The sequence below is a fragment of the Struthio camelus genome, chromosome 2 (assembly GCF_040807025.1).
Source record: "Struthio camelus isolate bStrCam1 chromosome 2, bStrCam1.hap1, whole genome shotgun sequence".
Taxonomy (NCBI): Eukaryota; Metazoa; Chordata; class Aves; order Struthioniformes; family Struthionidae; genus Struthio; species Struthio camelus.
Window position 1 is genome coordinate 12,786,650 of NC_090943.1, and position 27,949 is coordinate 12,814,598.

The window sequence follows — 27,949 nt, forward strand, 5'->3', positions numbered from 1 at the left end:
ATGAGTAACCACGTATTTTATCTATACCGTAGTGGAGTCTGAAGCCTTCAACCAAAAACACCAGGCCTCCTGTGGTATCTGACAGATATATCAGTGACCGCCACATCTGACTGTTGCATCGTTAACTTTTTGATCATCGTTAATGTGGTAACAGCAGCCCTCAGTAGCACTGCAGTTCATCCGCGGGGGGCTGCAGCGGCAAAGCTTGCTAAGGGTGTATAACTGGCATGCACTGCTCGTTCAGCTGCTGGTGCTTCAGAGGGAAAATTGGAATAAAGCAACTGAAAACCTTACTTAAGGAACAGGTAACACATACAGTCAAATAGTAAAGGAAAGCAGCTAGATTACCATGTTAGCCAATTTGTGAGCCCCTAAACAAATCGCGGATGGATCTGCTTATGGAATGACTTCTCCCTCTGCAGTACGGAGGAGGTCACCACCTCCCCCTTGGAAGGAAGGCACACTTCGGGAGGGGGATGCGGGAATGTCAGAGGACACTATGAATTTTCATTGTAAAATTTGAATAAATGTTCTACACCAAAGCAGGCACAGTGCCTGAGCATGCTGGCAGGCTAGCCTGGAGAACTGACTGCATTTGAAGGACTGCGGTTATAATTACTGTCACTGTTGCTTGCATCAAGAGTTACAACCACACGAACTTGGAGCCTCGTCAGTTTTAGTCATTACTTTAAAGCTAGCTCTCTTTTATGCCTGCCCAGTGATTTTCTTGCCCTACTTTTGGACAGTTAGAAAATATTTATTTTTATACCTAGACTCCCCAATTAACCACAATAATAAAATGAACAGAGGACTGGATCTCCTGAGGAGGAACAGGAGAAAAATATCGATCTCTGCTCTCTGACCCAGAGCATGTAACACAAAAGGGAGAAGGCCTTGGATATAATGCTGACTGATGTTATAGAAAACCATGTCTTAGAAAATACTGATTGGTGCTATAGAATACAGAAGGGGAATCAGAGCATTAGTGCTGCGTTTTCTCAGATGCAGGGCTCTCTGGAAGAGAAGAAATTCACAAAAGCCAGAACACATTACAGGTGTGAGATGTTAAATTTCTACCAGTTCCCGCTCTCTCCTTCTCTTTCCTGACAGCTGAAGGGTTTGGTAATTGAACTGTACCAAAGGTATAGCTGGTTGTTATGGTGAAATCATGTAACAGCTGAGGGAAACATCTGTATCTGTTGTGGAATTAGGTTAAGATATTGAGTTTATGGTCTAACAAGTGGATCTGTGCTTCCCAGTAACATCTGCATATTCTTGTTACAGCTCACAGAATCACAGAACCACAGAACCACAGAATCGTTTAGGTTGGAAGGGACCTCTGGAGATCATCTAGTCCAACCTCCCTGCTCAAGCAGGGACCTCTAGAGCATTTTGCCCAGGATCGCGTCCAGACGGGTTTTGAATATCTCCAGCGAAGGAGACTCCACTACCTCTCTGGGCAACCTGTTCCAATGCTCTGTCACCCTCACAGTGAAGAAGTTTTTCCTCAGGTTTAGGTGGAACTTCCTGTGGTTCAGTTTCTGCCCGTTGCCTCTTGTCCTGTCGCTGGGCACCACGGAGAAGAGGCTGGCCTCATCCTCTTGACACTCCCCCTTCAGTTACTTATACACGTTGATGAGATCGCCTCTCAGTCTTCTCTTCTCCAGGCTCAACAGGCCCAGCTCTCGCAGTCTCTCTTCATAGGAGAGATGCTCCAGGCCCCTCATCATCTTTGCAGCCCTCCGCTGGACTCTCTCCAGGAGCGCCATGTCTCTCTGGTACTAGCTCCAACAGGGGTGCTGTGGAAGCACCTTCTATATACAGCTCACATACAACATTTGTGCTTCACGTCCAAGAGCCTTTTTTTTCCTGCTAAACCTTGATGAACATCCTTAGGCACCGTCACAGCGGAGGGGTGGTGCCTGAAGAGAAACGGAGCCATGGTGTCTTTAACTCTTTTATTAAACTAACCCCTGCCCACCTCTCAGGTTCTTTGGGTGTCTTTGGAGCAGGGTTTGCTGATGGTAAACATTCACAATATAGTAACAAACAATCAACAAATAATAACTAGCAACTATCAATGAAAATATTCAATAGTGATTAACAGTATGGAGGATCAGTCGTAACAATACACATTAACGCATCTATCTTCTAGTCACAACAACACAGGACGCCAAACTATTTACATAAGGCAAGTAAGTAAGTAGGTGCACAAACAAAGAACAAATCACCAAATAGGCAATTGCTATCTGAGCCTCTACGGAGCAAGAACTCTTATGAAATACGACAGGCCTTTCAAATGACCAACACGTGGGGGGAGAAGGAGAGGAGAAGGAGAGGAGAAAGGCAAATCTCCCAGTTCCCTCCAAGCCCTCCTTTACCCGGATTATGGGTGGGGTGGCAATCCACTCGCTCGCCGTAACAGCGGGTTGCACCGGTTAGATGCTGCCGGACGCCGCCACAGCTCTGGATCGGCGTCCCGACCCAGAGGGGAGCGTAGGCCGCCTCCGCAGACCAGCTGCTTCGAGTCAGGTGGATCTTCTCCCGCCGACACACAGCGCTCCAAAGTCTCCTCCGCTGTGCTGCTTTATATAGCCTGTTTGGGGTGGGGTGTGGTCATACACCTTACTTGGTGGTAGTTTGGAGCATGCTCGAAGGTGATGGCGAAGTCTCCAACGTTCCCCGGGGTTGACAGGTACCTGGCTCCTTCCTCTGGTGGGTCCTAAGGTCTTCAGCTCTGCCACTCAGGACCCTGTTGCTGGGGTGCCAAGTTGAGGGGGAAACTGCGAGCAGGCAGATTTCGGTCGATGGGGTCAATTACAGACAGGGCAGAGAGACACGAGGTCTACCCATTATTCCCAGTGGGGGGGGTTACCACCACACTTCCACCCTGTGACCGTAGTCACACCCCAAAAATGAACCCTTACAGATTTAACAACAACAAATGATACAATAGAAACAGTTTAACATACAGGTCCAGGGTGTGGCATATCCACTGGTGTTACAGTTATCTCTAGGACTGCTTGAGTCATATTTCATTTGATATGCTTTACAGTAATGCTTATTCCTGTTATAATAATGATAATAACCAGTATCCATTGTAACAAACTTTGAATCCAGCCTGCCACAGAAAAACCAAATTTGTTAACTAATTTCCCTAATAAACTGTTGCTCATAATATCCCTTAATTCCCGAGTGTCTTGGGCCACAAGCTGCATGGAATGTAATTGTGGTTCTAAATCAGAAGTTACGTTTGGTATAAAGATACAGCAATCATTTTCTGATGAGCCTAAATAGCCACACACCCCCTTTTGCTTTAGTAGCAACAAATCTAATGTAAGATGGTTTTGCAATGTCATTTTAGATGTAGCTTGAAGTTGTTTGTTAATTAACCCAACAGAATTGTGGGTGGCATTCACTAAAGCCTCAGCCTGGTATGTTAATTTGCTTAATATGGCCCGGTTTGGTGCGTTCACTGCTCCTAAAGAGAACATGCCTTCAAGGGCCCATGAGGTCCCAGTGCAAAATCCAGGTTTTTCCCACGCTGTGATGTCATCTGTTTTGTGGTGTGTCCAATATTTTGGCGTGACTGGGGAATCACGCCACTGTGGGCAAAGAGTAGGTATGCCCAGGGTGCATTGTAGAGGCACATTAATATGGGTTTTTGGAAAAGAAGGTTCAAGGACTCCTGTTTCATCTTGGAGTTTAGCAGGATCTAGTTCTCCCTCAGTTTTCCCTTTAGGTAGCACTGAACCTAAGTATTTTTTTGCGGCTATCTGCTTTCGAAGGCGGCTATAGCGGTCAGTAAAGATAGCATCAGAGTGGCGTTTGACACGACTGTGATGCACATTGCTATACGGCAGTTCAGTATGTAAATTTCCATCTGAACATGCCCATATCATTCCCACAGGCGGTTTAATAGCACTGGTACGACATTCCTCCCTTTTGGTCTCGGGTATTGGGGTTTGGGCACAAGTGCAGCTTGCATTGAGAACTCGAGTCACCGAGAGATATGGGCTTACATCATTCAAATCAAAACAATCCAGTACTCGCTGACAATTCCAAAACATAGACTGGTTTAGATTAGGTGTTGCACCTATGCACCAAGATGTATTTACTGGATATGTATATTTTAAAGAGTGGTCTTCATTCTTCCACCCTTTTAATTGGTTATTATAATCAGTCAAGTCTACGTCATACATTCCATTTGCTTCACCTTTATCAGTAGCACTAGTAAAATTTACATATAACGGTATAAGCCCAATTGGTAGGAAGGAATCAGCTGACCCTGGCATGGGCAAGCAGGCTGTGATTTGGGTTAGATTTATTATATCTGCAAACCCCTTGATAAGTTTTAATATGATATTTTCCTCAAGACGTCCTGAGCCCCTAGATACAATTATTAACAATAACATAAATTGTAACATTTGCATATTGGCGATGGACGAGAAATTCACACGAAGTAAAATATCTGAAAGCTAAACTCTGAAAGAGAAAAGAAAGAATATTCCCCCAAAACAGTAAGTAGGGTTAGGAACAAGGTAAAATCCAGCATGAGCTAATTCTATAGGACTTGCCATTTTCATGCTCCCCTAGGTGTATTTAAGGTCAAGGGTACAATGCCGATGTTTGGAGCTTTACTTTCACTAACTGGCCTACTTGTTCCCTTGGGAAAGAGTTGGGATCAGAAGTATTAATGGGTTCTTTGGTTGGCACTTCTGTAGATGGGAAAGCTTGAAGCTTTGGACGGCCATATTTGCCCCATCAGTTATTAATAATGTATATGGCATTAGTGAATCTATCATGCCAATTCAGTTTAGATATATTTGCATATTTCTTCATCAGTCCGTTGGCCCTTTCCACCACTTCATTGGCTTGCGAGAAATAGAGTATGTAATACCCATTGTATACCTTCTCCCTTCACCCAGTTCTGTACCACCTGTGAAGTGAAATGGATCCCATTGTCACTCTGGACACAGTCAGGTGTAGGTAGTATGCTAAACCACCACTGCAAAGATATGACAGTGTTTTCACCAGCTGCATTAACCACAGCCAATGCTATTGTCAATGTTTGACACTACTTCAATACCCACAAGTATTTATTTTTTACCTTTGGATGGCCATAATGGACCAACATAGTCCACCTGCCATGTATGCCAGAGAACTTTGTTACGGCTAATATGGGCCGGAGGTAACCGCTCTGGTGTTCCCCCTTTAATAGTAATTTACATAGAGGACAAGAAGAGATCATCTGATTTATCATAGTCAGTGTTACGGGCCACCCTTGTCCAATACTTTCCGTATACAAATCAGAGTGACCTGAATGCCCATGCTTAATGTGTGTCCATTCCAACAAACGTTCCCACTCTCCTTCTTCGTTGTTCACCAGATTAATATGAGTCAACGCATCCAAGATGCGTCATCTCTGATGCCGGAGTATTCACTTTCGAATGAGCTTTTACCCAGCCTACAGAGAGGTTCCTGGCTCTAGCGATTTCCAACCATCGTTTCCAGCCATCCTATCTCCAGATAGGAGTTCTATTTATTGTCCAACCATTAGCCTCCCGTTGTCCAATCCACTCAGTACACCCCTTGAAAACTGCACAAGAGTCTGTGCAGATTATAGGTGCTCCGTTTTCCATGGCAATTAGTACTGGCGCGGAGTTCGCCCACCTGAGCGCTCCTGTTTCCGGTTTCTTCCAGGGTTTGCCCAGGCCTTGCAATATTCATTGCAACTGACTTATATACCCACCTCGTGTTTGTTTTCTTCAACAAGGCGTCAGCAAACCATATATCAGTTTTATCCATTCCTGCAGTAAAATCCAGGGCAACTTTTATTGGAGTTGGGTTTGGAGGTGAGTGTAACGTTGTCCAGTCTGCACTGATAGGGTGTTGCCATCTAGATAATTTTACACTCCCTTCTGTTAGAGGAAGCACATGGTTGATACCGTCAATACAAGCGTACCAGTTTCTTATCGTTGCCTTTTGGGCAACACCTTCAGGTGGTGGAGTGCCTTTCAGTATGGGATTTAACAACAGAAACGGCTCTCGGATGATTAGTGGTTGATAGGTTCTAATTTTTTCCACTTCTTTTACTGCTCGAGCAAGGGACAACAGGCCCTTTTCCCACTCGCTACAGTGGGTTTCAGGCTCCTTGAAAGCAGTAGAAGAAAACAAAATGGGATGTTTAGGTTCTGTGGAATTTTTTTGGAATACGTCACAATATGAATTCTCCCAACCTTCCCATCGGGCAGACATCATGTCCTCCTTGTAAGATATCATAACCCAAAATATTTCCTGGGTGGTCAGAGATTACTGCTTTCACTGTTGATGATCTTTTTTTGCCTGGCAGCCAAAGCTGCACACAGGTTACTGGACATTTCTTTACTTCATCAGTGACTCCACTTATATTAATTATGTTTTTGCAGAGGCTTTAGCCCTAGGTTTTCTGCTTGAGCCTTATTAATTACACTAATTGCCATGTCTGTATCAATTAAGAAAGGGATCCCTAATCTACACGGACCGGTTGGAATTATGTTAGGCTCTGAATCCTTATGACACTGCAAGTGACTTACTACTCAAGTGGGATGTCCTAGAGCTTGAGTGTTCTTGTCCACTGACGGTGTAGTTGCTGCAAAAGGACTGTGGTGTTCAGTGGTCGGGGCAGTTGGAGGCATTTTAGTATTGCCTGCTTTTGCCAGGGGAGGGGTATTCTCTTCCAGCCCTTCAACCAAGTGCTTAAGCATTGTATTAGTTTGTCCACGCAACAAGTCTGCAGGCACTCTGAAAGCCCATGTGTGTCACCACAGATCATGTCTTGCCTGTTGTCCTGAGGTTTACGGATCCACCTTCTGGGTGGTGTTTTGTGCATGTGTTGCGTAGTGGTCTCAAGATGCTCGCCGGACTTTCCTTCCAGTTGTTTCCAGTGGTGGTGGGTCAGCTCACCACCATCCATCTCCCATCCACAACTAACACTTTCATGCAAGAGATCGGCCCATGTTGAGATCGGTATTTCTGGCCCCTTGGGGTTCTGTCAATTTGTTTCCCAGTCGCGGGTTATGCTCTCCCTTAAAAGGTTTATGTGGATCTTCATGGCGTCTGGCAGGCCCTTTATAAGTGGTTTAAGATGGAGAGGATCTACAGGAGCCATAATGGGCACATCATATTTTCCCTGGTCATGCATTCATTGAACACACGCAGTCTTCCAGATTGCATCTGCTAGTTCTGATAACTCCTGGGTTCGTAAGATGATTGGTCCTCCCCGCTCCTGGGATCTAGGCCTCCCACCCAGTACACGACTCTTGCGGTTAATGACCGGTCTCCTGGTGGCCCCACATTAAGGAATACTCCTGGACCCCAGTAGCCACTAGCGTCAATATTACCCAGGATTAGTCTGTCTCTCCCTAATCGGAAAACCCTCCACAAATATTCACACTCTGTTTCCCCGGGGTGCCTAGCGAATTTTTGTTGGAGCTCCCCCAATTCTGGGCCTGTATATGGGGCCCAGAAGTAGTCTAGACGGTCACCCTCGGGTTCCTTCTCTGGGGCCCCTCCGATTTTTCAGTTTTTATTAAAGATTTTACTGCTACTGCCAGTGGTTCCGCTTCGTCCTGCAATGAATAATCTTCCTCATCCACTGAGCCAGCCAAAATATCCCCAACCCAGTCGTCTGGGTCCACGGCGTTAACCAATTTCTTTATATGTACGGCACCTATGGTTGATGCAGCACGTGCTGCAACGGTGTCTATATGTCGTTCCAGGAGTTTGTTATGCCGCTCACTTTCTTCTAATTTCTTATGCAGGCTCTGGGCCTCCAGCTCTCTCCACCGGAGATGTTCTTCTGCCTTTTCTCTTTTATATTTTTCCCTAATTCTTCTCCTAATTATTCAATTTCACTCTTTTGCCCCAAATCTCCTGCCATTAAATTTTATTTTCTAGTTTCAGGTTTTCCACCTCTAATTTGACATAGTGGTTCTCACTCCCCAACAGCAGCTGTGTATGCTCGCTAGCTTCATGGGTGTCCTGTGCACATGACAAGCATGCTCCTAGGACAGCACAAATGGCCACTTTTCCCTTGCCCAGCTTATAGCCAGCCCTGCATTCAGATACGATTCACTACTGCCATTTCATTCTGCAAGTGTTCAGCAGCCCACTGCTCCCCCTTTACAGAAGGTCCACAGCCATTTGCCACCAGCAAATCCTTCAGCGACACCCTGCTCGCTGTGCCACTTGTCACAGCGGAGGGGTGGTGCCTGAAGAGAAACCGAGCCATGGTGTCTTTAACTCTTTTATTAAACTAACCCCTGCCCACCTCTCAGGTTCTTTGGGTGTCTTTGGAGCAGGGTTTGCTGATGGTAAACATTCACAATATAGTAACAAACAATCAACAAATAATAACTAGCAACTATCAATGAAAATATTCAATAGTGTTTAACAGTATGGAGGATCAGTCGTAACAATACACATTAACGCATCTATCTTCTAGTCACAACAACACAGGACGCCAAACTATTTACATAAGGCAAGTAAGTAAGTAGGTGCACAAAGAACAAATCACCAAATAGGCAATTGCTATCTGTGCCTCTACGGAGCAAGAACTCTTATGAAATACGACAGGCCTTTCAAATGACCAACACGTGGGGGGAGAAGGAGAGGAGAAGGAGAGGAGAAAGGCAAATCTCCCAGTTCCCTCCAAGCCCTCCTTTACCCGGATTATGGGTGGGGTGGCAATCCACTCGCTCGCCGTAACAGCGGGTTGCACCGGTTAGATGCTGCCGGACGCCGCCACAGCTCTGGATCGGCGTCCCGACCCAGAGGGGAGCGTAGGCCGCCTCCGCAGACCAGCTGCTTCGAGTCAGGTGGATCTTCTCCCGCCGACACACAGCGCTCCAAAGTCTCCTCCGCTGTGCTGCTTTATATAGCCTGTTTGGGGTGGGGTGTGGTCATACACCTTACTTGGTGGTAGTTTGGAGCATGCTCGAAGGTGATGGCGAAGTCTCCAACGTTCCCCGGGGTTGACAGGTACCTGGCTCCTTCCTCTGGTGGGTCCTAAGGTCTTCAGCTCTGCCACTCAGGACCCTGTTGCTGGGGTGCCAAGTTGAGGGGGAAACTGCGAGCAGGCAGATTTCGGTCGATGGGGTCAATTACAGACAGGGCAGAGAGACACGAGGTCTACCCATTATTCCCAGTGGGGGGGGTTACCACCACAGGCACCCTTGATCCTCAGCTAAGAGTCACCAAAAGGAAGGGAAGCAGGAAGCCAGGGGGAAATAGAGTTTTCAACAACAACAAATATATTTTAGCAAAAGAAACCCCTCAGCACCCCCCCCCCCCCCCCAAAACTCGAGAATAAGAAAGAAGCCCAGAAACAGCAGACACAAGACAGAAAAAAAATGGACAGATGTGATCAGAGATCTGGCCCGGGGACACAGGGGAACCTATGTGCTAATCCCTTGAGGAACAAAGGCAGATTTCTCAGTTTGGAGGTTACATACTCCAAGATGTGTAAATAGGAAGAGGGTATGAAATAATTTAGATACATATTTTAATGGGAGAAATGTAATTTAAACATAGTCAAATATGAACAGTAGTAGATCTAATATGTATATACCAAACGTGAAGCCCTCAAAATTTGGGTGCATCTCTCAAAGTTACCTTCCCCATGGAGAAAGGGGCTAGGTGGTAGACAAGTAAATACCTTTTCAAATGCAGTATGAAGTACAGTAAGAGTGGGCAGCCTGGACTGGACTAACAGTCCATCTTGCCTTGTACTCTGCCTCTTTTTCTGGCTTACAGTAGACCTCTAGAAAACACTGTGAGAACAAGACAATGCGTAGTTTTACCTCCCTGAATTGACTATCTCCTGGCCCAGTTTCCAGCAATCTGTGGCTCAGGGTCTTCCTGAGCCAGAGGTCATATTTTTGCATTTAAGAGTCGCTCACTGAAGCCTTGCTGATTCTGTTCTCATGGAGCATGAATCCATGCTATTCAGTATCATTTAGCTATGTCAATTCGCTAAGAGATGCTCTACTAAAATTACCATCCTAGTTAATTACATGTACTGTCTTTTCACTTTATCTATGCTATAAAGTCAATATGAATTTTCCATAAAATAAAATATTGAAAAGTTGAGAGGATTATTTCTATAGATGTGAGGTCTTTGAAGATGACTGTTCTTTACTTCTTTAGGACTTACTTTGTGTTCCTACAGTGCCCGTTATGATGATATCTTCTAGGATTTTCCGAATAGCTCTATTCCGCAAAAGAAATCTTTTTCCAAAACATATCTGTATATAGTTCCCCTCTTCTCCATATTTAATGCAAATGGTCTATTTTCTTATATTTGTTATGTGGAGTCAGAGGCAAATATTGATAGACAGTGACAGAATTTAATTTATTTCTTTGTTGAAGATTGATTTTTCTTGGGCTTCGACAGTATTGGCTGCCTTCCCAGAAGCATCTCTTAATTTATCATCCCTGGCTGTCAAACTGAGACAGAAAAAACAAATTTTAAATATAAAACTCAGAGTGCTGGGAACGTTTCAACACAGTGAAGTTCCAGCCATAACCCTCAGTGCTCTAGAATAAGGACAGTGGAGAAGAATAGAGGCAGTCAGTGAACAGTGTCAGTGAAGGGAGATTAACTTTAGAGAGAAGTGTCCCTTTCATGCCAAGGGCTAATTACCCCTCACTGCTAACTTTCGGTTCCTATAGTGGCGATCATTTCCTTCTTTGTCACAGCCGTATCTAGGCAGTGAGTGAAATAAGTGAGAGCATAAACTAAGGCAGATAGACTTGCCTAGTTTGCAATATTTTGCAGGCTCCAGTACTTTGAGAGCTAGGATGGGAATCAAACTGCTCAAATTATTGATGGCCAAGAGTATCACTTCATAGTGCCTGACAAAGAAAAGCACATGGCATCACTTCTTCAGTCTTCCCTGCTGACCAACCTCATGAGCTTTAATAACTCCCTCCTGATTGTCATCTCAGCAGAGAAGCAGAGTGAAATCAGCTACCTAGGAACGTGCAAGGTGACATTCCTCAGAGGCATACAGAGATGCAATTGCTGACGTGCGATGCACCATAATCATAAGCTTGAATCACTGGAGCTGGATATGCTTGTACCACAACTGAGCTTAGCCGTGGTGCTGTAATGGTAAGGTGTACCTTCAGTCTCTACCCTTGGTATCATGACACAAGAGCAATTAAGAGATAGGGCAAAATAAGTTGAATTTCATATTAAACTGGAAACATTAAATACTCTATTGATTGGATTGGACTGGACTTAGGGTGAAGATATTTAGGCACCAAGCCAGGATCCATGCTGCATAACTAAGGTCATCCACTGCGTGTAAGGAACAGGCTGTTGGCACTGATACTCGTAAGAAGCATGTATCGCACCATTTAGCCTGTGAAATTAGCACAGCATCCTTTTGAGTAAAGTGGCAACAGCTATTCCTTGTTATTTTGATCTGGCTTGGCAAGCTCACAGTGCAGCCAAGTATTTCTTCATGCAGGGTCACAGCAGGAGGATGTTGAGCAGACAGAGCAGAAGGAGGGAGAGGAGAAGTTACAAAACGGTGTTGGAGAAACAGCCTCTTTCATCAGAAATCAGCAAGTCAACAAAAAGTCTGGGCACCAGCAAGATCAAACTACCCTCCACTACTCCTTATGTGCAGTGATCTCATCTTCCTTACAGCACTGCCAGCTGAGCGTCTCTTACTCTAACAGTAAAACAGGCTTTAGTTTAAAAGGAAAAGACCTCCTATTATGCTGATCTCTGGTTTCCACCACCTCAAGGAATAAGGAGTGTCCTTCTCATTTCCCATTTGGCAAGGTGAAAGCCCACAAGCCAAGGTCTTCTAGTGAAGTCCTTTGTCTTACTAGTAAGCTACCATCGTTATGAACCCCCTTTCCTCTGATACACAGGAGAGAGCTTAGTGTTGGCAGGAGAACCTGGTTGTCTCCCTTCTAGGTGAGACGCGCCTCCCAGCTAATTCATTCTGGGCCGAGGAGAAAAAAGTCTCCTTTTACCAAAGGTACTACCTCTCTGAATGTTGTTTTTATATTCTCTTCCTCTCTCTACTCTTCCTCTGCTTCAGTGGTTATGGCTGGTGCTGCGAAGCATAGCAGGCTTCACTGATAAGAAGCCCTGCACCCTGTGTATCTTCCTTTCTTTGCATGTTTTCTTACTCTTAGGAGAGCAACAAATCTGTATTTCCTAGAAAATTGCTGCTGGCTGCCAGGCAGTATAAACTACATGCTAGATGGTCTTTCTACTGATAGGAGAACAACTGGAGAAGTGACACAAGTCATCAGTGTTTCTAATTGCAGTATCAAATGAAGCAGCACATAATTTTTAAAAAGGAAGAAGGGTTGGTGGAGGCAGTTTGCTAGCAGTGCCATTTTAAGGCTTTCAGGCCTAGCCCTGGGCTCAGAGAAGAAACCGCTGCCAGGGTGCAGTGCCTTCCACACACGTACAGCCAACTGCAAGAGCCTGGCTGCAGTGCACACATGACAGAGGATCACTGTGTATGTGCCTGCCTTGGTCCCAGTGCCTGTGGCTCCTGCCTTGCTTCTTCACCCTAAAACTGAACATCTGATCTGGTCTGCGAACAGCAGAAGTGCAATGCAATTATTTCTGGCTGAGGAGATGGTTTTAGCTAATTTATACCCCTCTCTTGTTTCATGCATAGCTGAGGTCTGGTATGTCAGTGCACTGCAGAGATTTGCTTTTACACTGATTGATTGACAGGCCAGCAAAACAAAGTTGTTAGGACATTAGCCAGAGCACATGCTGGGCTGTGGGAGAACAGCAGCCCACCTTGGGTAGGGTTAGCATCACAGCTTTGTACCCTTCCTTGGCACTGTCACCGCCTGCTTCTCTGGACCTAAAGAAGCTGCTTGTTCTGTATCTCAGTGCTTCAGCTACACTTCCAGATAAGACTGTACCCCCGAAAATCCCAAGTAAATACCATCCTTTTCAACATGGCTGCCTTCACCTTTCAAACGAACAAGATTCAGGGCTCATCAGGATTATCTTCAAAATAAACAAAACCGAATTAAACATTGCTGCCCACCTCGGGCTAGTGCGTCTAAACAATTCACGGTGCTCCTGATCCTTTTTGCAAAACCAAACCTGCAGGGCTATTCTTTGCCTCCCTTTCTCTTTGCCTACCTCAGCAGGTGGTTCTTCTCCTAAATGGGCAAGCAACCAACTCACTGATACTTATGTTAAGATACTCCCTTTCTCTTGTAACATGGGACTCTTCTATTAGATTTCTCCTTTTGAATTTTGACAACATCCTATTTTAAAGGAAAACTAATTCATCTGTTAACCTCTGCCCTTCCAGTGTGAGCTGAAGACCCTATCAATCCATCCAAGGTGGGAGACTGGACAAAATGAGATAACACTAGTAGATCTGAAGCCTCATGAGATAGGAGTCTAGTATGAATTGCTGTCAGCCCTTCCTATCCTGACTGAATTTCAGCACAGTTAAGGCACTGCAGTCCCATTAAGCGGTAAAAGACAGGAAGTGTTCTTTATTGCTTTGTCTGGCATTTTTCTCCAAAAAAAAAAAAAAAGGAAAGAGAACTATAAAGAGTCATTCTAGATGTGCTACTTTTGTTAAGTTTTACATCGTACCTGGAAGTCCTATATACATTATAGCACAGCTGTACCCTTTGTCCTCTGAGTCACTCACACCTGGCAGCATCGGTCCCTGTGCTTGCTCTCTCTGACAGTGCAAGCAAGAGTGGTCCGAGGGGACTGTGAAAGCATTCCTCATGCTGAAAAATTAGCAGGTGTTTTCACTTTGAAATAATAATGAGCACAGTGGATTTTAGCTTACATGGACAGGAGTGAAGTCCATACACTCAGGTCTTAGATCATACCATGATGCTCTCTGCAGCAAGCTAATACTATATTGGAAGAAGTTCTTCCGACAAGCTCAGTCTGAGTATAGGAGAATTATCTAGCCAACTTCTACTGTTACCGTAAAAAAAACACCAACAGGTTGACCCATTATATGATGCACTGAAGTGCATATTTAGGCTGTTTTAAAACTGTTCAATACATCTTAATACTGGGGAAGTCATGTAAAATTCAGTATGTATGAGAAAATTGGAGAGAATAAGCTGTAATACACTGTAATACCACAGTAGTCTGTTTAAAAAAGTGATCCTGCACATAATCTCTAACACCTCAAAGCTTAGCCCTCAAGAATTAACATTAAGAGGGATAATAACCCATTGAATGTATCAGAGCATAACACATTCAGAAAAAATCATTCATTAAGGAAAACTCTTGCATGATAAACATCAACGAAAACGACTGGAGGGATTCACACATATGCCCTTGGGATGTGTCAGTTCTCTGGAAATTTAATACAGAATTCTGTATAAAATTAGAAGAGAGAAGTCACAGCTAACCCCAGCCAACAAACTCCATTTCTTTCCTAAAGCAAGCCCTGGACTTCACAAAATGAAGAAAATGGGAGCACACGGGGCCAGTGGGGTGCCTGTTCTCTGGAGGGGGAGACCCCTGCAAAGGGACCCTTGTGGGCAGTTCAGCTGTCCCTTGGTTGGTGCAGGGGGTTGGCCCAGGTGATCTCCAGAGGTCCCTTCCAACCTCAGCTATTCTGTAATTCTGAGAGTAGTTGCAGGACTGTATCGACAGAAAAGGAACGATTATACTTCCACACGGGGTTCGTAGGAGGTAGAACTAACCGGCGAAAAGTAAGAGGTGAATATTCAGAAAAGTTTTTTTACGAGAGAGATCAATAAGACTGTGGATGAACAGTCTTCGGCATGCACGGGTGATCTTTTATCTGTACCATTTATAGTTACACTCAACAAAGCACTAATACATGTGCAACGAGAAATTCCCTTGCGTGCACAAGGGTGTTCAATATACCTTTCCATCTCTAATATAAGATTTTAAAATAGATCTTTACTTCCTTGTTACCCCCAAAGTGGGCTATTCACATAGGAACTAGCTCTATTACTGAAAATATTTTTTGTTCAGGCAGACTCCTAGAAAAATTGCATTGATGTTTTAGTGCCAATAAAAGTACATGTCAAAATATTCATGAACGTATAATTGTGTATAGAAGGTCAAGTAGAATCCTTCCTTAGTGGAAATCAGTTGATCTGATTATTTATTTATTTATTTATTGTTACCAGCGCACCCAGGAGCTGCTAACCACATATGTGCATATACAGAGATCCTTCTAGAAGAGGATGTAGCCCGTGATTTCAGTGAAACTAGGATTTCACCTTAACTTGTAGTGCTGTATGAGGTTCTCTGGATTTATGTTTTATCTAAGTCTTGAGAAAAGTGCTCGTAACGCCGTTGTTTTTGTCAGGGCCCTAGGAGTTTGACCGGCTGCTCAAGGCCAACTCGCCGATAAGAGCTGTTGTGAAGGAATTGCTGGAAGAAGCCTCAGCAGGGGCTCCCTGCTCCGTCCCTTGGGAACTGCTTTCAGGCTGCAGCTCTCACCCTAGCCCCACCTGAGCTACCCTGCAGCTGCATTGCTGCTGTGTCCTTGCCGCTCCCGCAGCTCCCTGAGCTGGACCCTGGCATGTGGGCTGATGTCCTGGCCTGCCCTCGGCCCTGCTTCGTCACCACGGACTGGCCTGGCACTCGCTGATCACTGTCCCCATGCCTGACTCTGGCCTGCCTCGCTGAGCTTGCATTACGGATAATAGCGACGCAAGGCCGTGAGTGAGGCTTTTATGCAACATCAAACCTTCATTAAATAAGCTCTCTATGTATTTGTGTGGAGGCAATCCAGGAAATTAGGTAATGAGTAATTTGGTATCAATGGCAACACTTCACATGCTTTCCTAACAGCAGGGATTTGTATCCATACCTTTGCAAAACCGAATCTGGTCACAGTAACATTTCAAGAGTCCTCCAAGAATGTGAAATGTCTACCAGGGCCTGTCACTCAGAGCACAGAAGATGATGTGAAACACAGCAAATACAGCAACTTTGATGCCATTTGTTGTCATTTGGCTCAGCAGCTGCTACTTTTTATTATTCAAAGGCAATGTCCTCCTAAAATCTATTTCCTCGTGTGCATACAGCAAAGCTAATGATGGTGGTTAACCTCTATGATTTGTGAGATTCTCATGAAGAACACTAGCACAATATGTCCAAAGATTCATCTAGCTATCAGCATAGATTGTTTTGCCACTATTTTATTTCTCTTGAAGATAATTGTTTGGTACATCAGTTTATTAAGCATGAATTAATCCAGGTTCCTTCTTATTGTTACAGGCTGTGTGTTCACAGAGAACTCCAATCAAATTGTCTTACAACTGATTTCATCCTATTTCTGCACACCTATGACCTCAAAACTTTTCTTTCAGTGTAAAATAAAATGCATCATGAAATTAAAAGTGCAGTTAAGAAAAAGCTTTCACTGACAGCATTTTGGCTGCCTTTCTTTCTCCGTTTTCACACTGAGCTGTGTTTTTACCCTGTGGGTTCCTGGAAAAAAGCCAGAACTCACTTGTACGCAGTGCAAAGGGAGTCCTGCTGGTTTGCGCTTCCTCAGCACTCAGACTGACGTGTCCAGCCCAGCTTCCTAAGCCTGGGCCTCAATTTCACAAAAATGGTTCGGACTGAGTACAGCATGTCCCTCTTTGTCTCCCTTGGAGACTTAATCATTAAATATTAGTCTTCCATCTCCAGATGGTAAATCCCAACAGGCGGAAGGGGGTGTGTGCGCGGGTGGGCTGGGTCACTACCCCTCCACTGTCTCTTTTTTTCAGTAGCGAGGGGTCCAACCTCCATCTTCACGCTGTTGCAACGTGTCAGAAGACACTGAGAACCACTGATCTAAAACACTCAAACTGGCCTTCTTGTAGAAACAAACAGTAGGAAAATACTTCTTTCTGCTCAGGTATGGAAATGACCAGATATACCCCTATCATCTGATGCACAGTTAACCCAGAATTTCAGTGAGTAGAGTAACAGGCAAACCTTAGGGGAGAGAGGACCATACCCCATTCATGGTGTGTGCTAGAGCATTTTCACTGCCCTCCTGGACCACATCTGAGCTCTGTGGGACGAAACGGGAGCAGAACTGACGGTGGTGGTTTCAGCTCTACTGTGGGAGGACCTCTGAGCAGAGGGCAACTAAGGAGGATCATTTCCATTCACTCTCAGGTACCTTTAGACTGATGAAGTGGCATGAAAAAATACCTTAGCTTAATTGATAGTCATATTCATAAAATGTCTATCTCACTTAGAGGTAATTGAGTGGGGGCTGTATTCAACCCGCACAGAATTTACAATCAACAGCCCCTAGACTCTGGTGTTCATGGCTGGAAAATATTACCCTTGTCACTCCAGCTGTTTCTGATTGCTAGTTATAAAAAGGTGTTATGAAATAGTCATTAATTTAGGCACGCAGGTAATTTAGCAGGGAAGATGAATGACGTCATCAGACTTCCTTTTTCCTGGATGAGTGGTGGTGTTGTTAACATTAATAAGCACATATTGCGCAAGATCCCTTCACATAGATCTGTAGGTCTGCGCTTGAAATTGGATAGCGTCAGCACTGCTATCCCAGGCCTAATTGTTCCTAGAGGAATTTATTTTAATTGAGCTTCAGGTTTTGTCACGCGGATGGTGAAAGATGAGACTGTAATATGAGAGTTTGCTTTTGCAGCCGTATCTAGAGTTTAAATTCAGATCTCCCAAATGGAGAAGAAGAAAAACCCTAGTATAATACCTATTCCATTAGGTAGTATTTAATAATTAAAAACAAGCTGCAATTGCTTTTATGAAGTCTCTAATGTGAAGATAAAGGATAAAATTTAAGTTGGAATTTGGTATATAATGATCTTTGGTGAATTCCTGTTATTTGGTAGTGAAGCTTAATTTTTTTTTTTTTTGATGATATAAAGAAAGAATAAACATCAGATATTTCCTCGGCATTTGCACAATTCTAAAGTGCCTTTATTTCAAAGAAAATAAATTTGCATACAGTTTATTAGAGTACCTTTTCAAAACCTGTCTTTGTGGTATTATGTTATACAATAGACTCCATAATCCCTGATAAATAACACTGTGTGACTGGCTGCCTTGGGGATCGTTACCACCGATGTGACATATCAGATCCTTTCAGACCTTGGAAACACCGTCTGATCCGTAGTGAACAAGAGGGGCTTTTACGTCCTGTAATTTTATCCTTAGGTGGCTCTATTATATTTACGTTTCCAAATGTGCAAAGAACATCAGTAGGCACCTATCCCTAAATACAATCAAAAGCATAGGGTAGCTCATTTGTATGTTATGATTATTTACATTGTTGTAGCATTTGAGGTCCCAGCCAAGACTGAGCTCAGTACTGAACAAACACGGAAACATCTCCTCCCCAGTAGCTTTAATGGTAAGTTGGTAAGAGTGCAGTTAGATAAATTGACTTGTTCAAGGCTAACAAGAGAGCCTGGTTTTCCTGAGTGCATTGTCCACTGGGCCATGCTGACTCCTACAAAGAGGAACCTTCACTCTATCTGCTCCCCTACTCAGTGGGAAAAAGGAAAAAATGTTCAAGGAGCCATAATTACAAACCTGGGCTCTGGTACCCCGGAGAAGGTAAGGAAAAGAAAGTGAATCCCAGTACTAAAGCTCCTTAGAGAGCACAGCCCATCAGCAGTACCTTCTTTGCACAGCACTCCTGCTTGCACAGTGACTTCAAAAAAGGACATCTCCCAGGTAACCAAATCAAAACCATTAGTGGCTTTTAAATGAAAACTGGTGTCCTGGATTCCACCCGCAAGCTTCCAGGAAGCTTGTGCAGACGTAGAGTAGCGCTGGCAAGAAACATTTGGCTCTTCACAGCAGATGAACAAGGAGAGAATGATTTTTACTACCTTTACTCCATGAGAAGCCCATGGTGTGTCAGGCAGCTCCTGACAGGTCTTAGATCATCAATACTCCTACTTGTCATTTGTAAAGACCCACACTAATGCCAAAGAAGTACATGAGAACTGATGCAAAAAACTGCGTTTAGAATAGCAATCACTTATCACTTCATTTTAACACAAAATAAAGTATCTGACTTAACAGCAGAGAGTCACAAGCACTGTTACTGTGCAGTGATGTACTGGGTACGCAGTACCTTATTAGGGGAGCAGGGCCATTTGCTTGGGTACCATGTGCTGCCAGCAATGTGTTTTTTGGAGTCTTGTCTTTAATCAGCTTTCAAGAGTACTCTTACTTTTCTAGGAAGAAGGATTTTTATTTGGGTTGCCAGAAATTTACAGTTGTAACTTGGCCTGATGATGACAAACCCCAAATATCACAGCCCTGTTCCTACAGGCAATCTAGAGTAAAACAGGCATCACCTGAGGATAATCAGAAATCTCTCAATTCAGCCTCTTTTCATCGGGAAATTGCAATTTGTTAAACATGAGATGTTACACGGAAAAGTCAATCTCAAAGTGATTTCATTTTAAATTTCCATTTAAAAAACTATTCTCAAGGCACCAAGGGGGCCGGGGGCTCCCTGGGGGCTGGTATCAATGGGGGCTCCTGGTGGGCAGGGCCAGGCCTCGCTGCAGGGCCTGTCCCACCGCCCCAAGGACGTGCGCCCAGGAGCTTCCCTGTGGCCCCCAGGGACAGGACCACTGCAGCTGCAGTGCCGTGGGTTGGGCCCTGGGCCTGGCAGCCAAACCCTCGCATGAGGGGCTTGTAGGGCCCTCACAGCTATGTCCTTGCTGTTTGAAATGAGTGTATCACACACCATTTTTGATGGACAAAACTTTCTCTCAAAACCTTAGAAATGTATTAAACGCAAATACTTTGATTGAACAGATTTTTCTGATACTGTGATTTCCGGTCTGGATGTGATCCTGCGCAATATGCTCTAGGTGACCCTGCTTGAGCAGGGAGGTTGGACTAGATGATCGCTAGAGGTCCCTTCCAACCTAAACCATTCTGTGATTCTGTGATTCTGTAACAGAGAGGTTTTTTCCCCCTCAAAATCCATTGTTTTGTTCTATCCTTAGAAAGGAAGTATTTCAAAATAATGGCATTTTCTCCAAAAGGAAAATCCAGAATAAAGTTCCTTTGTCCGGTATCTGCCCCTAGATCAGGCTTCTAGTCTGTGTGTTGTAGGGGTTGTCCTCTACAACCAACACCCAGGTGCTGCCTCAAGCCTATTGCCTCCTGCTCACCTCCAAGCTAGGTCTCTTCTAGCAGGCTTTCTTTTGCCTGGCTTTTTCTATTGGCTGGCTTTTCACTGTTAGCAAGATCTACATTATATTGCTTTAAGTAATACATGCTTGACTCTTCTGCTTCCTAGCTTTAGAGCTATTTTTAGACTAGAGCGATACCTCAAGTTGTAGTGCCATTATACTTGTCAAAGTAAGCGGACAGTTGTGTGCTGTGGAGATATTCTGGTTTGCTTTGGTGCTGAAGACACTCAGGCACAATGTTCCCAGATGCGACCTCATCAAGCTCAGCTGCCCCTCATCTTCCTGTGGCCACCCTGCTCCTGACACCTGTGCTAGTGCCAAGGTCACTACTCTACAGTGAAAGGGTCCTTCCCTTCATAGGAAGATGGTGCATTTTCACTCCTGCAGGACTGGCCCATGGTCAGAAATAAGCAAGCCAGGAGACCTCCCTTGTGAACAAACAGCACTTCCCCTTGTGTGTGTGATGGAAAGATCAGACAAGGTGAAATATTTTTCAAAGGTACCCTCATGCTCAGGGCACCACACGCTCCTGATCCTCATCTGGCTGCCAAGAACTGCAGACTCTTGCATATACGTAAGTCAGTACATGCTCATTAAGCACAGCCCACATACCCTCTTCCCATTCCCTCTCCACCCTCCACTAAGATGAAGGGTGGAGAGGGAACACATCAAGAGTGTGCTAAAGCTAGGTTTCTGCCCCACGAGCTGGATGTGTGCTCTTAGCCAGCTGATCTCTCCAAGGCTACTTCCACGGATGGTGGTGAGGATGGAATAGTATCAGAACCTGGAAATAGTCCTCTCTCTCCTTCTTCCTCTCCAGTCAGCTTTGTGAATGAAGAGGCTGAAGTGGAGGATGTCTGTCAAGCTCTGGCATGCAGCCCTAACTGCAAAGGGTTGTTAACCACACAAGGCATAGTCATCCAAGGATCACATGCATTTTGGAATAGAAGCTAGCTGTTTCTAGCTGCAGCCAAGGACTGGTTTCTGACCTTTTCATGTTTGTACACAGTTTCCAACTTCTTTAATGCAAACCAGCACTGCTCAGTTGTATAAAGATGTGCTTTACACATCTGCTATTTCGTCATATTGCTGCCACCAAATCTTCTTGCAAAGAAGTGCTGTGGGTGCAAGCATGGTCCTTGCAGATGCTGACCACAGACACAGCTGCTTCTCAGCCAGCCAGATGTGGCTTCTTGTAGTAACACTGAATGCGAAGAACGTAGATACTGGCACAGCGTGTATGACATTGTGCAGAGGCATAGGAGACTCTCCGAGGCTTGCTTCGGATGACATTCGGTGGATAGGAAAGGTCAGGGGGAACTATCTTGAGCTGCACCTATATTCTAAGTATGGGATTTTAGTGCTCTCTAGCCTATGTCTGAGTTTCTGTGGCCAGGAAATATCTTATTTCTCTTCAGAGTAAGACTGGATGTGTGTATGTGAGTCGTTTAGACAATCAGGCAACCAGAATGCCTGCATGAAATGGAGGTGCCCCAACAAGACATTGTTAACGATCATCTGCTCTGACATTCTGCATAGCCTGTACCATAAAATTTCATCAAGCAGTTCCTTCCTCAGGCTTGTAGCTTCTTCCACAGATATATTACATCTCACAAAAAGGTACTCATTATTGCTTTAAAATTTCTAGTTGGAGAGAATTCACATCTTCTCTAGTTATATACCGTCAGTAAAATGTACTGTAAGCCTGAATTTGTCTACCTTTAGCTTCTAGTCTTTTCCTTACTAGCTTAGAGTCTTCTACTGCCAGATGTCTGCTTGTACAAGTATTTATAGGCTCTTCTCTTTGTTAAGACGAGCTTGTTTGATTTTTCATTGGAAGACGCATTTTCCAGATCTCAAATCTTTATTATAGTCTTTTTCAGAAACCTATTACACTTGTCAATGTTCTACTAAGAAATGGAAATGAGGAGTGAAGGAGGCAATACTCCTGTCCTGTCCTCAATATTGTTGCTTTCAGTGGAAACAGCATCATTTTTATGTGACATTTTCCTTTCTGGCTGCTGCTTCATACTGGGAGCTCATATGTTCTTAGATACTCATCAGGCCTTCATAATCCTTTTCTGAGTCATTGCTTTTCCAAGTAGTGCTACCAATCTCTAATGATGACCTACATTTTTGTTTTCTAGATATATGACCTTGCCATTAGTTTTCTTAAAGCGCCTGCTGTTCCCATGAGCCTTAGTTGCCATAACCACATCCCTCTTGGGAGCTGACCTTAATAATGATGATTCCACTAGCTGTTGGATCGTCTGCAAACTGTTATGGTTAATAGAGTTGTTAACTAATTTTTAATTGCCTGACACATCTTGTTGCCCACACTAGAGGTTAACTTACATAGTTATAGCCTGGCTGACTCTTGGAGAGCTCTGAAAAAGCACTATACTTCAGAGAAGCACCACACACTTGGGTTGTCTGAGCAGAAAGCTGCTGAACTATGCTTGATGCAGTGCATTGCGGTTATGGCTTTTGGTTTGTGGTATCAGATGCCATGTCTTCGAAGTACCACAGCTCACCCTGAGATTCCCAGAAGGACCCAAAGGCAGCCTGAATTACTATCAGGTGTGCTCGTAGATGCTGTCAGAGCCCTTCTGGAACTGATTATTTTGTTTGCCCATTGTTCGCATCACGAGAAAGCAGCTGGACCCAACACAATGCTCCAGAGCTTGACCAGGTAATGTGTCTATATGCACACTCTAAGTCACACCGTAGACTCAAAGTTTTACCTTTTGTGTATCATCTTGTACAGTTTTGCCCTAATTTTCTAAGTTTGCCCTAATTCCCCAGCTCCTTAAAGCAAATGGAGTGGGTGGTCAGAGAACAAGGTCTTCACATGAGGGTTTGAGACTGCTCTCAAAATAATGTAGATGTAGCCCTAAGTTCCTTCTTGTCACCTTGAATCTTCTACCTTTTACTGTTGAACAGAACAAATTGGACACTGAGGCAGAGTAAAACAGTGAAGCTGGATCCCTCAGTTACCTTTTTAGATCAGTTTCATAAGGACATAAGGTCTCTACAATCATATTGCTGCTAGTCTGTCGTCCAACAATTTTCCTCCAACAAAGTGCTTGGCTAAGTCTGTTAGCTAGGTTAAACAGAACTTGACAGAGCAGCCCAGTCCTACAGAAGTTAATTTCCTACAAGCATAATGAAAAGAACTGATGAATGAAGGATGGAGGCTCTATTAATGCAGCATAAGCTAAAGTTACCTCTTCTGCTTGACCTGCCAGCTAGCTGATCAGCAGCTGAGTCCCAGCTGGCCAGTCAACCCTGACAGAGCTCAGAAGGAGCCACCAGCACGCACTGCCTCTTGCACAGTTGAAATTAGGGGTTGTGAGAGGGAGAGAAGGATCCTGTGTATGGGCTGTGGAAGGCAAGGCATGGAGAAAAGGCATGTTTTTTTATAGGGAGTGAGAGCATATAGGGAATTAGGAGCAGCAGATGCTATTACATTAGGGCATGGAAGGGACCAAGAAATCAAATTAGGAGGAGCCCAGGCTTTATAACTTTCACTGATCTCAAAGCAACGGGTCTGGGATCAGTGATATGGCACTTGCCTACAGACTAAATGGAAGATATACTCTGTACAGTAACCTGTACATCAGTTGTTTCATTTCCAACAAAATGTCAGTGTCTCCGAAAGTTTCAAGATCATTTCTCTGCCATGTGCAAAGATCAGAAAAACTCTCCAATCATTAGTGTTGATAAATAGGAGTATTTGAACATTAATTACTCCTCTCTTTGCACTTTGTAGTCTAGGGTAGCACACACTCTGGGTCACATCACAGGCAAATGTACACAGGCACAGGACTCTGCTGGGCAACCATAACAGCTCCATCTGTAGCCCTCTGGAGGTCTCTGGAGCCCTCTGTTGTATCTCGATTTGAGATGTCTGGTAATTTGCTAATTAACGTATTATTTGAGAATAGCACTTACTATGCAAGAATGTTGCTAAGATTAAATAATTAGTTTCTAAAAACTTGGGAAAGTGAAAAGTGCTATATAAGTGTTCCTAAGTATTAAGTAAGTTCCTAAGTATCAAGTATTATAAAGCAATAGTTCACAACCTCTTTTCTTCTGATATTTCTCTGCAGCTTTAACTTTCTATCCTGTACCACACAAATTTAAATTAATAGTAATAGTCCAGTATATCACTTGCCAAAGGATAATTCCCACAAAAGGTGTGAAGTGAATTCTGAAGGCAATAACTGTTTTGTATATATATATATTTACAAAACAGTGTGTGTATACATATATATTCCCCCCCTCTATGTGCATATTACAAGTGAGTACATATGAATGCATATATGTCGGGGGTCAGTATGATAAAGAGAAGTTTTAGTAATTTTTCACAGATGCTGCTGTCGTTAATACATTTCCCCAAGGAATAACATGCAGGTCCCTGGAGGTCCACAACTCCTATGTTTCTGACACTATTTTAGTAGCAATGATTCATAGCAAATATGGGATTATATAGTAAATTATACACATTAAATCAATCATCACCATAATGTGCTCCTGGATTTAGCACACTATTATTTAAAGGAACTGTGAAGGCATTCAGATACTTCTGAAAAGCCCTCTAATAATACAGTGACAAGGTGCCCTTATAAAAACCCAGACACAAAGGCACTAGTGAAGAAGCTTTTTTTTTCCTTTTTCCATCTCGTTGTGATATAAAGGTGTCATCTTTTCACAGTACAGTGTGTTTGTGTGGCATATGCAAATAAAGGGAAAGCAACAACAAAGGAAACCCAAACTGCTGAGTACCAATTCACATCTATGTCTCAGGGACTTTAGCTGAATTAAAGGATAAGAAAAAATCCTGCAATGACTTTAGAACTGAACAAAAATCAGTGAAAGTTTAAAGATAAGTTAAGAAGGAATTCAATTAGTAAAACAGGGAGTGATTGTAGATCCACATAATTAGCAGATATCTTCAGTTTATCTTCAGAAAGAACGCCAGTCAACATTCCCACCACTGACAAGGACAATACTATTGTTCTGCTGTGAACAATATATGGATCTATATAGGTAGGAATGAAGGATGTGAAAAGAAAGGATTTGTCATGGGTAGAGAGACTTGCAGTTTAAGGACTGTAGGAGAATGAGGTCAATGAGAAGAATATAAAGAAAATACAAAATTCAAATTGTGGAATGTAGTCCCCTTTGGTGGCCCTGTATGCAGAGGAAGGAGAGCTCCCGTGATCTCAGGAGGTGTCTGTTACTTGTCAAGAGGAATATCCTGTATTTTCTCCAGCTTCTGTGGCTGTGAAAATATGGAACTGCAGAAATATTGCTGGCTAGCTAAAAAACAGGCGGCAACCATTTTTTATGTGCTTGATTATGGCAGTTAGGCTTGGTCCTCAGACCACTGTTGGTCCCACATGGTAAAATGACTTGGTGCTCTGTCTGCAGGGCCAAAAATTTATGGGTTTGGGTGAAGTTCTAAGGAATCCCTGGTGGGATCAGTACCAGGGAACACAACTGACTCTTCCAGTGCTTGCAGAACCAGCAATTGCTACCCAGAAACATAAAGCTTACACGCACATGAGATCCTGGGGCAATCTGCAAAAGTTAGGTCTATCTAGAGCGAGTGGCTAGGGCAGACAGTAACAATATAAATAGCTCAAAATACAGTATTTCGCAAAAGTATTACTACTGTGCCTTAAGCAACAACTGAAAGATCCTGCGGAATGTCATAAAGCTTCTTTTAAACTATTAGAGAACTGCACGTTATTGCCTTTGGCAACGTGAAAACTAAATTCCGTGACTCAAAAGCACCACCTGCTGACTCGTAACACAGCAGCAAATCTTTCCAGACTGCTGCCTTCTTTGAATATTGTTTTACCTACTTGCAGCTACATGGCTATTTCAATGGGTTTAGTAATATCAGTGTGATATTTTATGTTTAAAATGTCACTACTAATACCTTATAAATACATACTGACAAAGATTTAAGCATTACTGTAAAACCTGAAACCCATTATATTCAGTCTAGAAATGTGAAGATGAGGCATTACTTTTTGATAGTACATCAACTCATTTTCCAATTTTATGTCAAGTAATACAGCTGTATTATAAATAGTATATTATAAATTATATTATAAATATAAATATAAAAATTATAAACATAAATATAAAAATATATTATAAATATTATTATAAATACAGCTGCAGACACAGTTTATGTCATAGCTGACTGCAGTGGCATTTAGATGTCAAACTCCTCTCTTTCTAGACAAAACAAAATAGGCATCTAAGTACAATAAAATGTGCCTGCAATTGTATGTGCCAGCAAAATTACACCTGCAGATGTTCTCAAATGCAAAAATCTGAGGACACTTAAAACCAATTCCAAACATGTGAAGTTTGAATAAAGCAGAACATGAATATCTATTCTGAGTACAAATCACATGCTGCTTTTGCACTTTAAGCGATATCCATTCAAAAATCCTACTTCCTCCTTATATTTACCTTCCCGGGTTTTATAGGCTCAATCTAAACCATATCTCACACTGCATCCTACACTCAGGTATGCAGGTGTCTGAAATAAAGCCAAATAAAATCACAACTAAATCAGACATTAAGATGGCCCTCCTGTATGTTACTTCCCCACACTGCTGTTACTGTTTGCTCTTTTTTATTCCCTTTCCTTTTCTCTCCATTTTTTCTCTCTCTCTCTCTCACATGGAAAATTTTATTAGGATGATTCCTCCCATCACCATTCAGGGAAGACTTGCAAAAGTGATTAGCTTTTTGTGAGTGTAGTTTAAGATCCTTCACATCAATGAATAGCACAGCTTGGGCCCCTCCGTCAAGAACTTCTGATCACAAATAGTTTCAAAGTGGTCTGTGCCTAAACTCTACTTTCCATGGAGCTACAGTGAGTTACAGACAGGTCAGAAATCTAAGATGTGAAGCATCTTAAAATTAGGGTGACAATCCCATGTTAGAAGGCGAGCTAGCGGAGCGTGCAAAACTCTTTTTGGACCTAAGAGAAAGGCAACAGCCAACTACGCCCTTCATTGTGTTGCACCGTGCATCGTGGCATTTTCTTTGAGTAAGGGTGGATGAGACCTCTTATGAAAACATAACCCTCTGATGCCACTCTGTCTGAATCAGGGTGTTGAGAGGACTGGCATGAGGAATTATTTTTGCAGATGAATTACCCATTCTTTAAACCATTATGAAATTCTGCCAGACCTGAGACTGGGTGTTCATATTCAGAAAGATTAGCAAAGCAATTTTAGCAAAAAAAGATTAGCAAAGACCATAATAACTACAAGATTTCAGACTGGTCTTGAGGATTATTTTTTTTTTTTAGTATGGGGAATGAACAGGTGAATTAAGTGTCAGTAGCAGATCTGCTGAGATTCTTCTTCTCCTTCAGTTTGGCTCCCTCTGAAGGAGGTGTGAGAGAAGAAGCTTTTTCAGGAAGTTCCCCTTGGGGCTATTTCAGGCTTTTAGAGGATTCTCCTGGCCTGCGTTCCCGGTCAAATTCCCCCACAGGAACAGGCTCAGGAGAACGCAGCTCTTTGCGAGCCTTTCCCGGCCTGAGTGGTTCTGACCTGACCCCAGTGCGCTGATGTGACCCTGCTTATCCTGATGCCGAGGGCAAGGGGCTCCTTCCACCAGCCACCCCCGCCAGACCTCCGGCAGGGCAACTGCCGAGGCAACAGAGAGAATCCTCTGCTCGCTGTTGCTATCTTCTTTA

At 43.5% G+C, this 27,949-nt stretch overlaps 1 protein-coding gene across 1 annotated transcript; it reads right to left on the reverse strand.

Annotated features, from left to right (window-relative positions):
- Nucleotides 1–1,923: 1,923 nt before the first annotated feature.
- On the reverse strand, nucleotides 1,924–26,291 carry LOC104149991 (uncharacterized). Its single transcript, XM_068934318.1, has one exon. The coding sequence runs from the start codon at nucleotides 4,431–4,433 to the stop codon at nucleotides 3,036–3,038; it is 1,398 nt and encodes a 465-aa protein (XP_068790419.1). The 5' UTR covers nucleotides 4,434–26,291; the 3' UTR covers nucleotides 1,924–3,035.
- Nucleotides 26,292–27,949: the final 1,658 nt, after the last annotated feature.